At 44.4% G+C, this 16,650-nt stretch overlaps 1 protein-coding gene across 3 annotated transcripts in view; it reads left to right on the top strand.

Moving 5' to 3' along the window:
• The window catches only part of trrap (transformation/transcription domain-associated protein), a 72,612-nt gene extending 58,064 nt beyond the window's left edge, over positions 1-14,548 (top strand). For 2 of the 3 annotated variants that reach the window (XM_026314869.1, XM_026314870.1), the window contains exons 64-72: positions 176-266; positions 591-796; positions 1,786-2,047; positions 8,398-8,623; positions 8,921-9,138; positions 10,010-10,194; positions 10,307-10,510; positions 12,071-12,265; positions 13,361-13,645. In XM_026314869.1, coding sequence (XP_026170654.1) covers positions 176-266; positions 591-796; positions 1,786-2,047; positions 8,398-8,623; positions 8,921-9,138; positions 10,010-10,194; positions 10,307-10,510; positions 12,071-12,265; positions 13,361-13,645 — 1,872 coding nt within the window. Of the gene's footprint in view, positions 1-175; positions 267-590; positions 797-1,785; positions 2,048-8,397; positions 8,624-8,920; positions 9,139-10,009; positions 10,195-10,306; positions 10,511-12,070; positions 12,266-13,360 lie in introns of all 3 variants that reach the window. The other variant, XM_026314871.1, reaches the window with a different exon arrangement.
• The last annotated feature ends 2,102 nt before the right edge of the window (positions 14,549-16,650 follow it).

The following is a 16,650-nucleotide window of genomic DNA, read 5'->3' as shown; positions in this document are numbered from 1 at the left end:
CCCTGACTGTATCAGTATGATCTCACGCTCTCTTTCTGGTGCACATACACAAACAGCATCTCTCTGTCCCTCTCTCTCTCTCGCTCTCTCACTCCGTCTGCCTCCTCTCTCTCTCCTTTGCAGTCCTGAGGGGGAGTCTTTGAAATGTAATCTGTGACCCTCTTTTATCTGCTAGGTGGGACGAGTATACCCCCAGGCCGTCTACTTCCCTATCCGCACCCTTTACCTGACGCTCAAGATTGAGCAGAGAGAACGCTACAAAAGTGGTAAGTAAACATGGCTGCAGTGTGCTGCATCTTTACCATGCTTTGAACATTGAAGGATATTTTCTGCCTTTATCATACTGATTTCCTATGTTTAAAAGTACATATAGTTACAAAATGTGTGTTTATTGGAGGTAGAACATGCTCTTTAATATACATCTTGCACATCTGTTTAATGGTTTGTACTTGAGGAAATTGTAGAATGTGCCCTGCTTGTGGTTTTTCCTCCACCTTCTTTTATCCTGTCCCTTTTCCACTCCTCTCGTGCCCATCTCCCTCTCCACCATTCATCCTTTAATTCCTGTTATTCACTCTTCCTCCCCATAGATGCATCTGGACAGCAGCAGCCCAGTTCCATGGGGACCCAGCCTCACTCAGGGGCCTCTGACCCAGGACCTATCCGGGCCACTGCCCCAATGTGGCGCTGCAGTCGGATCATGCACATGCAGCGAGAGCTACACCCCACCCTGCTCTCCTCCCTGGAGGGCATCGTGGACCAGATGGTGTGGTTCAGGGAGAACTGGCACGAGGAGGTGAGAACAACAAAGGTGTTGACTTTGTGTCTGACATTTTAGTAGATCAAATGGTGAAAACAAAAGCAAAACTGATTGTGAGAATTTTCATGCATCTGTGTGTATCTGTGAATGCAAGTTGGTGTGTACATTTCATGTGTATGGGTGTCACGCCACCTGGTCAACCAGATGACCACAATTTGGCAGATCCTATCTCTATGGGGTCTGTCACATCTGTCTAATGTGTTATCCAGACTTGTCTGTGAATAGGTCAGTACTGACTTCCATTCCCTGATGGAGTAAATGTGTAGCCAAAAACGTGCCGGAGTTACATACAGCAGTAAATAGTAGTTTCCCTCTTTTGTTTCATGAGGTATTTTAACAAAACCCCCTTCTCAAATGCTTTTGTTAAAGCACATGTGGACTTCAAGCTCTCATTCAGCCAGGATCTTTCTTGCCCTGGCTAATTGTGTGAATGTCTGAGCTGGAGGTAGGCCCGACACAATCACCCAAATTGAGATTGGTGCAGGTGCATATGTTTTGAACTGCGCTAGGCAGTTTCCAGGCAAGGTAGCTGGTGAGGCGAGGGGGGAGAGGGGCAGCTGGAAGAAAGGGAGGCAGCAGGAGGAGAGAAGACCGAGACAGGTGATGGATGGGCGCGATGAGTGTGTAGGATGGGGAAAGGAATTTAGGGCTGCACGTTTGTTTGTGTGTATGTGACTGTGTGATTATCTGTGATGGTTTGGGGCACTCTGCAGCAGCTGCAGGCTTTATGCTTCGTTCCACTGGGCAAGCAGAGACAGAGGTATGCCATCATCACCTTCCCTCTCTCCCTTTCTGTGCTTACTGTATGACATAAAATCTCTTTATTTCTGTTCTTCAACAAGTATGTACCAGCATGAATGTGTGTTCAACCAAATCTTCAGTGAACTGAAGTGATTTGGAATTAGGGCATGAAACAGATTGGGGCAGATCAAATATTAATGTTTCTCTAATCTTCCTCTCTGTAGGTCCTGAGACAGCTCCAGCAGGGCCTGGCTAAATGCTACTCTGTGGCCTTTGAAAAGAGCGGGGCAGTGTCTGATGCCAAGATTACACCACACACACTCAACTTCGTCAAGAAGCTGGTTAGCACCTTTGGTGTTGGCTTGGAGAATGTGTCCAATGTTTCGACCATGTTCTCTAGCGCTGCCTCCGAGTCACTGGCCCGCCGGGCCCAGGCCACAGCCCAGGACCCTGTGTTCCAGAAGATGAAGGGACAGTTCACAACAGGTTGGTTGGCTTTTAAGTACACTCAGTAGGTAGTTAACACTAATGCATGCTAATACAACAGTCCGGCAATAATAAAGTGAAAACATTAACAAAAACATCGGTTGAAATCAGTCTTCCCTCATACAAATAGGGTAGACAAAATAATAGAAACACATTTCAACAGCACCATAACTGTATCGTCCTAAAGGACGATCCATACACTCACCCCTGGCTGTGTTGACATAGAACTATACAGGACAGACATGATTTTTTTTTTTTTTTTTTTTTTTTTTTTTGTTGGGTGTGTTTTTGTTTTTTTTATTGCTTTTAATGCTCTGTGTCTCGTGTATTTACTTTTTGAACGTATTTCTTAACTTCATGGCTGCCAGCCATGTTCACTTTTAGCATAGTTGTTTCACCACATTTCAACTTCATTATAACACGAATGTAAGAGACACTAGATATCAGGAATGTGATTTAAAAAAAAAAAAAAAAAAAGTTAGCAAACCCACCAACACCTCCTGGCTCTTCTCTCTAAAGCCCCTCATAGACATCAGCCGCCGCTCAGCAAACAAAAGCAGCATTGTTGTTACTGTGCGTCTACAATAGTTTAAGCGAAGAGACAGATGACCAGGAGGCCTCTAGCGATATATTGAACTGGTTACACTATATCCACACAACCAGACGTTTCTGCTGCTCATATCAGCGTGGCCAGGACAGGCTGCACTGTCGCTGGGAGCAGCTGCAGCATTGCTGTAATGCAATGTAATTACGGTTTCTAACCAGATGATTTGATTTCAGGAAGAGGCAGGGGCTCGCGATTGGTCAGAAATAGGTGTGCGTCTGTTTGTGTGTTTATTACACTGTGTGCATACACCCGTAGTCATTTTATTATACATAGTCAGTGGCATTTCTAATCCAGCTGGTGCAGCACTGCGGTGATGATCTCTGCAACCCATCCATGTTTGATGAAAGTTAATCAGGAGACTTTATTTTCCTCCTGTCTTGACGGAAACTATAAAACGGTGATCTACAGTTTAAAAGTTCATGTTTCAGTCATTTACAGATTTTTAGTTTTAAACTTGCTGCATATTTCTGTTAGAATTTACTCTATTACTATTTCTTGATATCTTTTAGTTTCAAAGTGAAATTGATTCTCAATGTGGGTTTTATAGATTTAGTGTCCACCACTGAAAAATAAATTTCCACCATTTCTGCACTGGACAACTTCATACCAATCTTGTCAGTTGTTTGCTGTGCCAAAAGTGAATATCACTCAGAAAATACTGGGCCGGGTAAATTTGACAGACTTGGGTCAGCTACTGTGCCACAGAGATAAAATGCATCACTTCCCTGCAGTATATTGGTATAGAACAGGTTACCTAATATTTTGTCATCACAGAGAAAATCATTCATGAATTAACAACACAAATAACCCTGTTTGTGTTCTTTCACGTAAGTCAATCAGGTAGGCTCATGGACTGCACACCAGAGATTTGTAACGTTGTCTCTTATTCCAAACATCCACTTTACTTTGTTTTGCTTGATTTTGAGTTATAGATGGGATCTAGCTCTTTGTAGGCTCACTGGCTTTTTCATTCCTTTTGGCACTGTCTCCCTAATCTGCGTATTCTCAGAGGTGCTGTAGACTGCTGTAACATCAGCAGTTAGGAGCTGGAAGATGCTCTGCAATGAGAGGCAGTTCTCTGATCTAGCCTCACTTTTTGTAATATCACATGTAATATCAAGCAGAAAGTCAGTGATCTTGGCTGTGTTAGTTTTCTGGGTGGGTTCTTATAGCCAGTTCTGTTTTGGATCTAGTTTTATCTTGATTTTTGGAGTCGATGTGTTTATTTAGCCTGCTGCCTGTGTAAGACTTGAACACAAACATTTTCTCTTATTGAACTAAGTTTATTATCATTAGAATATTATTTATTATGTTTTACATGATCATATATATACTACAGTGCATTATCTGAGTGACATCCAGTAAAGTCTGCACTCTGCCAGTCCTCAGAAAGTCGGCTTAAAGTGGATTTGGACAGTCCTCAGCACTCACAAATAAGCACAGAGGATTCTGGACATTTGGATTCAGTATCTCTCTGACACTAAAGCATGGATGGAAACATGAGCAAAAAAACATTTCCCAGCACAGCATGTTAAAGTAAGATGTTATGTCATTTTGATAACTTGGCTATATGATAACAGTTCATTCGCCACCAAACAATCTACTTAAATAGATTGGATTAGGAAATTCAAATGGACTTCAGTAACATGCTTCCCAAGCATCCTTGTAAGGCAGCGATGAAGCTTCCGGCCATTTTGCCCTGCGTGTGCAGTCATATGCAAGATGTGGAGTCCAACAGGACAGGTGCACTTCTAGTTTATCCAAACCCCCCCCCCCCCCCCCCCCCCCCCTTCTGAGACATTTTTCTCAAAACAGTCCTTCCCCTGTTTGTGGAAACCATGTGTCTGTTTTCCTACATTACATAAGGAGGTTGAACCACAGTTCACTGGACCCAGTTTAAGCAAGGACCGTGTGCAGCTCCTTCAGCTTTGAGTGTTTGTATAAAACTCTTCCTCTACTACACTCTGCACACACATGTTCCCCTGAATTACATTCTCAGTAAACAGCCTGGTTTGTGCTTTGGCCATTTCCACACAAAAAACACCTCCCACTTCTGCTTTATCCCCCTCTCTCTTGTGTTTTTCCTCTCCATTGGTCTTGAGAGTGGCCAATAGAGCTAATGTGTTTGGCCCTGGGATAGAGGAGGACATGAGAGCAAATGAATGAAAAGCAGCTTGAGAAAAAAAACAAAACGATCACCTGACTGAGAGGAAAAAGATCCTAAGGGTGAGCCAGAACTGATGAGCATAGAAATTTACAGAGGGGAGTATAAAATATGGACGACAGGAGATTAGGAAGTAGAAAACAACAGAACTGAGAGCCTGAGAGGAAACTCAAAGCATGGGAACGGTTCACAGAGCCACTGAATGAACACCACAAACAAGAGAGGGAGAGACCGAGACTCGGAGTGAGCCCTGTGTTGATGAATCTTACCAGATGTAGCAGTGCCAGCTGTGCTCACGCAGCCAGGCGTCACCGGGGCGTCTGTCTCACAGGGTGCCCGCCGACCATTGCTACCCAGCTGTCCTCACGGCGACGTGGGAGCGGGGCCGACAGAGACTGAAACCACACAAGCCTTCCAGAGCGGAACAAACAGGGTTTACAGAGCTGCTGAGCAGCCAAGCTCCCATTCCCTGCACCACGTTAGTGGCTCACTCGCTTTCACAGGGTTTGTGGGCCGGAAAATATGGGTTTATGTGTGCACATATAACATTTGGCAGCAGGGAGGCATTCAAATCCAATTATGGCGAATGCTATTTGCATGAGTTACTGTTTTAGCAGTGGATCTGTTCCATACACTTTTGTCAGAAAAGCGTATTCTGACAAAAAGCATTTTGCAGTTTGCTGGCTTTTTAATTCTGTGCCTATTGAATAGTCATTTGTCATGCTAAAATGACATTTAGCAGAGTTAAATGTAACAATGTATAATTCTGTATAGCTATTTGGCTTAGCACCTTTAGTATCCTGGCTTATTTAGTCTTCAGTCATAAGCTTTAAATGTAAACTTTTAATTCCAGGATCTCCTCTAGCCCTGTCCATACTGCTGAGCTGACCTCTGAAACACTCACAACATCAGCCCACCAATTAGACATAATAAAGCCGAGTTGACTCCATCCCACCGTACACAGACACGTTCTTACGCTGAGCTAGAACCAGGTCATGAGGGAATAATGCTTCTATATACAGAGGTGGCCCACCTCCTGAGTCTGGATCCATAATTTGTAACAGCAGTCTAGATCTTCTGCTGTGGTCTGTCAGGTAGGTCATTATCCCTGCCCTGGTTTCTGCACACAGGTCGGAGAGCAGCCTGGCTACTTCCCACACAGCACTCTGTGTCTCAGCTTCTTACCCCCCCCCCCCCATTAGCTGACAGATCAGGGGTCAAAGATGGGTGCATGGTGACTTTAAATAACTCTTCTGGTGTATTGCACTTGCACATTTCCCAGCAACTGTAGCAGTTCTAATATTGCTTAAGGATCAGTGTACCAATAAAATGATGATCACATAACAATCTGTCCTGCACAATGCACCGCTCTCTGATGTTAACAAGTGTCGCACTGAAATTTTCAGGTTTATAGACAGTCCCAGGTTAGCTTTCAAATTCCAGCTCAAAACAAGTTGAAATATTGGTCACGAATTCTTTCAGACAGCGTCCTTGTCGCTCTGTTTTATGTCATCTTGAATTCTAACTACTTGAGTAACTAACTAACTACTACTATTTGTGTATTTTTATGAATTGTGATAACATAATACCTGTGCTTTATGTGCAGCATTGTATTTAAGTGGGTGAAAGGTTTTGTGATAATGAAGATGGAATGATTTTATGATATTGCTTTAATACCTTAGAAGGAATTGAGCATGTCTTGTGTTTTCTATTTGTAGGTGTTACACACTTTTATGGCGCTGAATTGTTGTCGAGTCGCAATTTCTCAGGACTGTTTCAATTTTACCTTTGCTATGGAGGCAGTTGAATTGCAGGCAGACGGATAGCGAAATAGGGCCACTCCGAAAAGAACATTGGCTGCTTTAAAGGGCTTATTTAAAGTATTAGGAGGTCTCACTCTGGGAGAGATTGAACAGGTTTGAAATGGCAAGGCCTTGCAGTTTCATAGATTCATTATAACAGGCAGCACAACAGGGTGTACTGAAATAGGAGAGGTAGGTGTGTTTGCGTGCGCGAGTGTGTTTGTGTGTGCGCTTTCACGTTACAGAGATGTCCTGGGGGCTTTACTCTAAAATGGAAAACCTGCCTGGCTCACTTCCCTTCCTTCCGTTGTTATTGCTGCAGCTCATCACAATATGTTAGGTGCAATATGAGTTGTGACTTGAAACAGGAATTTAATACTTTAAGACTCTCATTTTTATAGCTCTAATTTAATCAGCTCCCAGGCTCCACCAGGGAGTTTTAACTCGGTAGAGCAAACAGTTCTTCTTTTGCTACCAGCCTGCCATGAATAACTTATCCATGTAGTTCCCTTAAGCAAGGCACTGCACCACACTGCTGGAGTGGAGTGGCCAACAGTGCAACACAATATTTATAATGGACATTTCCCAGATGTAGGCTTGTGTAAGCACTGCCCTCCCTCAGGCCATCACTCTGAAAAATAAGGTGTTTTAAGTCCATGGTATTGGGCAAATAGCAGTAAATACCCACATCTCACTTTAATTAATCTCAACCATTTATGCTCTCAAACCTTCCTCACATTGTTTGCCCTGAAATGCCATCTGACCATGGTTTCAAACATTATTCCATTTGTTCCTATTTATTGTTGTTCTGTTTTCCTTCACTTTGAGTATCATCTCCTGAGTGTTTGCTGCTTGCATCCGTGTTAACCCTTTTTTACTGCTGTATTTGGCAAGGTTACCCAGAACCTATTCATATTTATAGAACAGGTCTGGGAGCGTATAGCTGCAAGAGAGGTCAAAGGTTGCATATGTATACACATACACAAACCCAGGAGCTGCATGCTGCTGTTCCTGTTGGCTGGAAGCGGCTCCACTGGAGGAGTCCAGGGGTCAGGATTGCTGAAGGGCATTTTGAGGATAGTTAACTGGGGAGGGGGTGATTGCCCTGGATGATTAAAGCATTGTGTGTTAGGTTGTGTTGAGTTGGGACTATGAACCATAATCCAGGAATTTCATATTAGAAGGAACAGGTATTTGTGTTGAACTCAGCTCAGCAGTTTTTAAAACACTGATTTTACAGCTCTTAGTGTCGGCCATCAGCAGTAATCCAGACTTCATGATACAGAGTAAGAACCAGTAAAGAGCACATGCATGTACTCTATGTTATAGATTGAACTTTTTTTTGCCGCTCAATGCCGCGTCCTTTTGGCCGACTCCCCCCTTGATGTCCCTCCCCGGTTGCGTCAATGCACTTCCCTCATTCAAATGAATGCGCAGGGCTGTAGTTATGCTCTCAGAATAAAAGTTTGTCTGAACACCGCCTAACTCCAACATCCAAAAGTTCAGCTCTGAGGATTTCATCTGGCAGCCTGCATATCTGCTTTCATATATTGTGGCTTTTTGCCTTTCTGTCCATTTTTAATATTACATTCTGCTTTCTCTCATTGATAGTGCCTCATCAGCCTGTAATTTGAAAGCAGTTTGAAGCACAGGTTATCGTTTTGGTTTTCTTGCGCTTTATTGTGAAGACAGACTGAAAGGAAATGGAAAGAATAAAAAGCCAGTGCTGTAGAGAGATTCTCTGTGTAACCGAAACCTTTCTCTCCTCCCCTGCCAGACTTTGACTTCAGTGTGCCTGGCTCCATGAAGCTTCACAATCTGATCTCCAAGCTGAAGAAGTGGATCAAGATCCTGGAGGCCAAGACCAAGCAGCTACCCAAGTTCTTTCTTATAGAGGAAAAATGTCGCTTCCTCAGCAACTTCTCTGCACAGACAGCCGAGGTGGAGATCCCTGGGGAGTTTCTCATGCCCAAACCTACACACTACTACATCAAGATTGCAAGGTAAAGAGTTTTTTCTTTTTTCTTTTTTTTTTTTTGTGCACAGACGCCTGGGGCTAGGAAGCTGGAGAGTCGATTTACACCACTCATAAGGCATTTAGTATTACATCTTAGAGCCTCCCTCTGTCGTCTGTAGATATGGGGAAATAATTTTAAATATAATTAAAATGATAGTTTTCCTGTCCTGTTAAAACTGGCAACTGTCTTTGAACTGAAAGTCTTTATTATATTCATCTTGGTTAAGTCGCTGACGGACTTAAAAAGAAGCATTGAATCACATTCATCCCACATCATCTCCAGATTCATGCCCAGAGTGGAAATCGTTCAGAAGCACAACACAGCAGCTCGCCGCCTCTATATCCGCGGCCACAACGGCAAGATCTACCCCTACCTGGTGATGAATGATGCCTGTCTGACTGAGTCGCGGCGAGAGGAGAGGGTCCTACAGCTCCTGCGCCTCCTCAACCCCTGTCTGGAGAAGAGGAAGGAGACCACCAAGAGACACCTCTTCTTCACTGGTAGGGGAAGATGAGAGATGGGGCCTTGTATGCATGAGGTTTGACAACATGGGTTGACAAGGGGTGAAATTTCCCCGCAGGTGTGTTCTTGTTTTTATGAGCCTTCATTACCTCTTTTTCCAGGCAAGTGTTTCATCAAAAAAAAAAAAAAAAAAAAAAAAAAGACATTTTTGTGCCCATTTGTCCACTGAGGAAAAATCAGATGGCAGTAGCGATGTTTTTCATTTTTCCTCTTTCTCTTTCGGCCTCTGTCTCACTAAGACTCAGCACACACAGTTTTCAGTTTGCTTTCAAGTGCTGCTTCCTTTCTTGTCATCCCCTTGTGGTTTGCCTCCACCCAGATGTTTGCCCACTCTCCATTTATGCACTTGATTGGTTTGTTTAAGGGGAAATATGGATGGGGAATTCAGCAGTCCCTTCCAACCCATTTCCTCCCAACTGGCATGGCTGCTATTGATTTGATTCGGAGTGCCAGTGTATGTAAATGTTGAGACTGCTTACTCTGTGCCCCGTGCAAAGCCTTTTACCTTCTTTGACCGTGCTTGGAGTTTATCGATGCCATGCCTTCAGGGCTGTTTCCCAGCTCCGGAGTATTTTAGTTGTAAGTTCAGTACTGTGGTTTGCACTGTGGTAAAACAGAGACTGTGTGTTAGCAAGTGCAGCCAAATGTTTACAGCTTGTCTGTCACTGACGTGGTTGTTTTCCTCCTGTCTTTAACTCCTTCCTCCTACCAATCGCTCCTCTTTTTTTTTTTTTTTTTCTTCTTGGCCTCCTTTCATCCAATTTCCTCCCTCTGCTCTCCAATCTCCATCACTTTGACACCTGCATCCTGTCTTCTTCCTCTTCGCCCCTCCTTCCTCCACCTCTCCAGTGCCCCGAGTGGTGGCAGTGTCGCCTCAGATGCGGCTGGTGGAGGACAATCCTTCGTCTCTGTCCCTGGTGGAAATCTACAAACAGCGCTGTGCCAAAAAGGGCATCGAGCACGACAACCCCATCTCCAGATATTATGATCGGCTGGCCACAGTGCAGGCCAGGGGCACACAAGCCAGCCACCAGGTATGCAGACAATTGTCTAAAGATACCTGTATACAGTACATGCTTAACAGTGAAACAAACTCCCTGAAAAAAGTCAGTCTAACTTCTGCTCCCCCCTCCTCTGTGTTGCCAGGTCCTGCGGGACATCCTGAAGGAGGTGCAGGGCAACATGGTGCCTCGCAGCATGCTGAAGGAGTGGGCCCTCCACACCTTTCCCAACGCTACCGATTACTGGACCTTCCGGAAGATGTTCACCATCCAACTGGCCCTCATCGGCCTGGCTGAGTTCATGCTTCACCTCAACAGGCTCAACCCTGAGATGCTGCAGATAGCACAGGTAGGAGACAGGTTGGACTTTTCAGTCCCATGTGAACGGGGGCTAATTGAACAGAAACACACTCTCAAAAATGCGTTAAGACATCAGCATTACCCTCGCTATTTCTGGTTGTATGAATTACCGTTCTCCTCCATGACATTCACGCTAGGCCTGTCAGTCAGCCAGCCGCTGTCGATGCGAAGGATGTTTTGACAGGACGCTATATTCAGTCCCTCTGCTCTACAGCTATCAAAGAGGCCGTGTTTGTGTGTGCGTGCGTCAGCTTCTCAGCTCACACGTATCCATCTGATGCTAGGGGTCCACAGACAGCTTTCTCAAAGTCATTATTAAAGATGATTGTGTCAGTCGGCCACGCCTCCACTCTGATCCTAATCGGCCTTTGCTGACAGGCGTTCCTCCGGGCAGCTAAGCGCTGGTATTAAGCCCCCTCTCTGCCTGTTCCACTCCACAGATCCCATTAGACACAGGAGGATTATGGTGCAACGAGTGTATACACACGCGCGCACACACACACACACACACACACACACACACACACAAAAACACTCAAATGAACAGTGAATGAGTGCAAGGACAGGACATCACAGTCATAGCATCGTGCTCCACCCTGTCTAAATAGAGACCTATGGCAGTTACCAGGCCTTCATTCCGTTCTGGACTTCATCACATCATCTCTTGTGTTTTTCAGTTTCTGTATCTCCTCTGATATATTTGACATTCGTTGTGAAAATGACCCGTCATCTGTCGTTTCTCACAGTCTGAGTGACTTCTCGTGACACACTGATGCTGTGTCATCTCACCCCCAAAATGAAGCCATCACTGGTTCCTAGTCTGATGATTTAGCTTTCTGAGCAGTGCCTCCACATCCAACTGTCTGCGGCCTTATCAGAGCCTCCTGGGGCTTGCTGGTGTCTCAGCCCACTGCCTCGCAGGCCCAACACCGGGCCCTGGAGGAGCAAATGACAGCAGGAGAAAGAGAGTTGGGGGGGAGGGGAGTTAAGGAGGAAGAGGGGCCAGGAGAGAGAGGGAGCGAAAGCTGGAATGAAATGCTGTGCTATAAAGCTGTCAGAGCCACTCACCTTTTCATATAGGGAGCTTATCTTCCCCGGAATGGCTCCTCCTGTAGCGGTCCTCCTGCACATAAACGCAGGCTTAAAGATGAAAACTCAGGCTCTATATGTTTAAGTCAGAGGGGAGAGGGGAGTGGGAGTGAATTGAGGCTTATAGATGTTCGAATGCTGATAGTTTGACATGTTATGTGTCTGGAGCACACAGATCAATAACGGAAGCCATTTTGTTGGTATGAGCTTGTTTCGAGGAGGAGTCATTTTCTAGCAGCGCTGATGTGCTTTAATAAGACTGGTGGAGGGAAAGGAATAAAAAAGTAAAAAGGAATATTTCTAGATAATTTACTTTTTATGTAAGGGGTTATGAGCTAGCAGCAATGCATGATTTAAAATATCCTCCCTCTTCCACATTCCGCTTGCCACACATAGACATTTGTTTGTAAGCCTGCCGACTTGTAGCTCAGCATTTATCTGTACTGTTTTCCCATTCTAGGACACAGGAAAACTGAACGTCTCCTACTTCCGCTTCGACATAAACGATGCGACAGGGGACCTGGATGCCAACCGCCCGGTTCCGTTCCGCCTGACACCAAACATCTCAGAGTTCCTGACCACCATCGGTGTCTCCGGCCCACTCACCGCCTCCATGATCGCTGTGGCGCGGTGCTTTGCACAGCCGAACTTTAAGGTAACAACAGGATCTGCTCTTCAAATGTTTAAATATTCTGGAAAAACCGCACTCGTTCAACTTAACCCACGACTCGCTGACATGAGGTCATGAGGTTTAGTCAGCCGCCAGGATACACAGTTCTCGGTTCTGTCGGAGTAATGAGGACGCAGCGGTTTGTCAAATTGAAGCTCTGGAGGAATTTTCCAAATATTGTTTAGTGCTTAAACTTAGATAAACCCAGAGAGCAAGTTCACTAAGGCAAAAACCAAACAAAGACCAGCAGTCAGAGGGTTGTATAATGTATAATGGATCTGCAGCAGGGCAGTAATGACAGGCGTGCAGTGTCTATGTATAGGCCTGAGGTTAAAGCTCATACTTAAAGTCGGACAGATTTGGAGGGAATTGGAGTGCTTAAGATGCAAACAAACAAAACACTCCACCATGTGAACTAGTTCCGGCTGAGTCCCAGAGGCCAGTGCTTCTTGTGGTCAAAAAAAAACAAAACAAAAAAATGGACATTTCCAGGGAACTCAGCAAAACACAACAAAAACGTAACGTCAACGTAACAATCATCCACTCAAATATAGTGAAACCTCAGACCATATAAACTATGGTGCTGCCTGAAGCCGCAAACACTTTAGGTAAGGCTAGGGAACAGCTTGTACCTAGTTAGGTGATGATTGCTAGTGTTGTGGCCCCGCCATGGTTTGGATGGTTATGTATTTCAGTTCTGTGTCACCATAATGAGCTGCTAACAACACAGAGAGATTTCCCCAAGGATGATTGACAGCTCCCAAATTGAAGTTAACAGCTTTGTTTTATGTGTGTGTTTGAGACGGAGGTCGTATCATGTTTCACTGCCCTCGTTCCCAGGACAGACACTTTGAACACATGGCTCAGGAAGATCAACCAGGCATATTCCATATATATATATATATATATATATATATACATATATTTGATAATTGACAACTTCAGATAGATGCAGTGGTCATCAAATTAGCTTGGAATGTCATGAACAGCTATAACGTGTTAGCCAACAGGGAGTTTGTTTTGTTGTACTTGTTCCACTAATCCCTGAAATTTGCATTTTCATGTCCTGTGTGTAAATAGGTGGATGGCATCCTGAAGGCTGTGCTCCGTGATGAGATCATTGCGTGGCACAAGAAGACCCAGGAGGACACGTCCATGCCCTTGTCCCCAGCCGGCCAACCAGAGAACATGGACTCCCAACAGCTGGTCTCTCTGGTCCAGAAGGCCGTCACGGCCATCATGACCCGTCTCCACAACCTGGCTCAGTTTGAGGGAGGGGAGAGTAAGGTCAACACCCTGGTGGCTGCAGCAAACAGCCTGGACAATCTGTGTCGCATGGACCCAGCCTGGCACCCCTGGCTCTGAGAAACCAGAGCAGAGAGCAGAAGTGATACACGACGAGGAACGGTGTTTCAGTTTAGTTTTATTACCTATGGGACAAACTCGGACGACGTACCTGAGACCTGATGGACATGCAGGACTTTTTCTCTTGATCAAAATACACTGAAAAAGTTTTTGTGAAGTAGAATCAAGTTGGCTGCCAGTAGGTAGTTTGAATAAGCTGCACAGTCACGTCTGAACCTCTTTTTTTAAAAAACAGTTTCTCCTTGAACTTCTATTTATTTTTATAACAGAATGACAGGAACTCTATCTGTGATACTAGTCACGCTGTCTCTAATAGGACAGGGAGGCGATACAAATACTGGTTTGGTCTCATAATGAGCTACTCACTCAAATTAATGGGACTTTTATTTAAGAAATGGGAAATATCTTGTTGATTGCTTTAGCTGTATCAGTGTTGTATTTCACCTGCGTCCAGAGGTTAGTTTCTCAACTTGGTTTTTTACCCTGCAATAGTCATTTGTCCTCTAAAATCTAAAATTTTATTTAAACTGAGGCGTGTAGTTTTTCTATCCCTGGTATATGAGAAAATGTGTGATCCTGTAAATAACAGATGCTTTTTCATTTTTTTTTTTTTTTAGCCGCTGTTTGAACAATATCGAGGTATCTGGCTAGTCTGAAAGCCATTTTACACTTGTCTTTTCATCCGCCATGTCCAAAACAAATGTAAACAAAATAAAAACTTCAGGGCAGAATTGACAATTAATAAACTGTAACCGCTGTAAGGCAGATATGTCATTCCCAAGCTGACTGTGTATGCACATTTCTCCCTTTTTTCTAAAGTTACCATGCCATTTCCAGCATAGGTATTATCTCTTGCCTTGTAAATTAGCATTTTGTTTTAATAAAATGCTCTTTTTTTGTAAACTGTGTGACCTCTTCCCTTGTAATCTCCTGCAGCCTTTCTCACACTGTCATAAATGACTTTCAACTGTTCTCACAATTATCATAAAGCAAAAAATCTCCATTAGATTTTCTTTTTGGGCTGTTTCATTTTTTTAACCAGTTGTAAAACAGCAATAACAACCAGTAATCCCCATCTGTGGCCCACATCCTCTGTATCATTGTCACAGCCATAATCACCCTGAAGGACGCACTCCTGGATGTTATAGCCATAATAACTCATGCTGTGAAATGACTCCAGAAGAACCGTTCTCTGACGTGAGTAAGTCTATTGCCCTAATCCTCGCTGTTTACAGTTAGGAGACGTTTATGGAGAGGCGTTTCAGCACAGCGGTGTTGAATCAAAGTGCAGCTCTGTCTCACGGAGGTACAATAACCTTGTGGTCATTCCCTCCCTCTGGTTGGAAAGTCCTGCGGAGGTGTGTTGAGGCATTTTCTCTCCTTCCCTGGTGCTTGATTAATGCGTGCCAGTAGATCTCAGAGTGGGCTGGCCTCAGTTGACTTACACATGCTGTCAGCCGGGCCGCCTGCGCTCATAGACAAAGGTTATATCTCTATTCGCCTCTGTGCAATCCACATACACAGCCTGCTCCTGTCAACGTGTTTACTCTATTTCTTCTCCTCTGTGATCCAACACCACAAAGGAGCCACTTTTATCCATAAAACACTTTCCAACATGAACTTCCTTTGTATTTGCCCTCTTGGGTAAACATGCATTTCACAACTGTTTTCAAGTGGTTGACGTGTTTTTAGTGGGTGTCTAGATACCTGTGTAAGTGCAGACATTATTGGATTGTAGAGGTATTTGTTTTTCCGTCTTAAGCATTTTCTATTCAGAGTGCAAAGAAATTTCTACCCTCTTCATGGAAATGTTTGCATATTTGCCTGGTTTCCAAAAAGGTGAGTCATGTCCCATTACGACATCTGACTGTTTTCTTACTCTCTTTGTGTTTGGACAACACTGTGAGATGGTCATGGGTTCAAACCAAAAAAAAAAACAAACAAAAAAAAACTGGAGATCATCCAAACTTGATTGAAGCGACGAAAGGGAATGTTTCACCTTTGCGTGATCCCAGGGGGTGGGTGCACAAAACACGTTGTTTTCACATATGCAGCTGCAGCACAGCCCACAGTAAAGTATGTATTGCACTGGTCATACACTGGCTCTATCCTATCTATGAGTTTGGCCTGATGATGGCGCTAAATCAAAAGTTACAAATGTCAGTGCTAAATTCCCTGGTGATACGTCACAGTGACTCTAGGGGAAAAGTTGGTATTTTTTGGTACCTGAACAAAACAGCATTGTCATGTTGAATGTCTCCCATCAGGGAAGCAGCTCAGCCTGAAGTTCAGTGTCTCATTTTACTGACTCGTCTGACCGGCTGGTTCACACTGATTTCACACTTGACCCCCATGACCTGGAACCGAATGTCTTTCTGGTAAAAGGAAATGATATTCATGTCAAATCTACTCTGGGGCCAAAACATGACGAAGGGATTCAGTTTGCCAACAAATGGAGACAAAGACAGACATGCATCCAGTCTGTTTGGTTCAGAGGCGTTTTATGACGTTTTTGTTCGAGGTTGTGGGTGCCCTCTGTTGGGACAGGCATCTATTTCACGCCTCAGGTGTCTGTGCAGATGTCAGAGAGATTAGATGAAATATGAAATCCACAACAGCAAGACACACATACACACACCAGTGCCCTCCCCCCGAGATGTGTCCCAGCTCGCCTTCTGGGGTCTTTTCTTGGCATCCTGTGACTCCAGACAGATATCACCCCCTGCCCCTCTTTTTTTATTTCCTTTTCTGTCTGCTTGATATGAGTGAAGTAGAGGCAAAGACTTCACCACCGCTCCACTCATACATCTCCCTCTTTCTCCAGTGGTGTGAGAGCAGCGTGGGTGACTGATGTCCTCCAGTGGGATTGGAGGTGTAGAGTCTGGCTCGTCATCAGTGCCAGCACAGAGCAGAGATATCAGAGGACATACCATAGCAGGAATAGATCCTGGCAGGACCAGATGATGAAATCTTCCCCCTCCAATGATCCTCGTCCCCACCGAGGA

The sequence above is a fragment of the Mastacembelus armatus genome, chromosome 19, assembly GCF_900324485.2.
Source record: "Mastacembelus armatus chromosome 19, fMasArm1.2, whole genome shotgun sequence".
In the NCBI taxonomy this organism is placed as follows: domain Eukaryota; kingdom Metazoa; phylum Chordata; class Actinopteri; order Synbranchiformes; family Mastacembelidae; genus Mastacembelus; species Mastacembelus armatus.
Note: the sequence above shows the minus strand (reverse complement) of the source record. Positions and strands in the feature narration are given on the sequence as shown.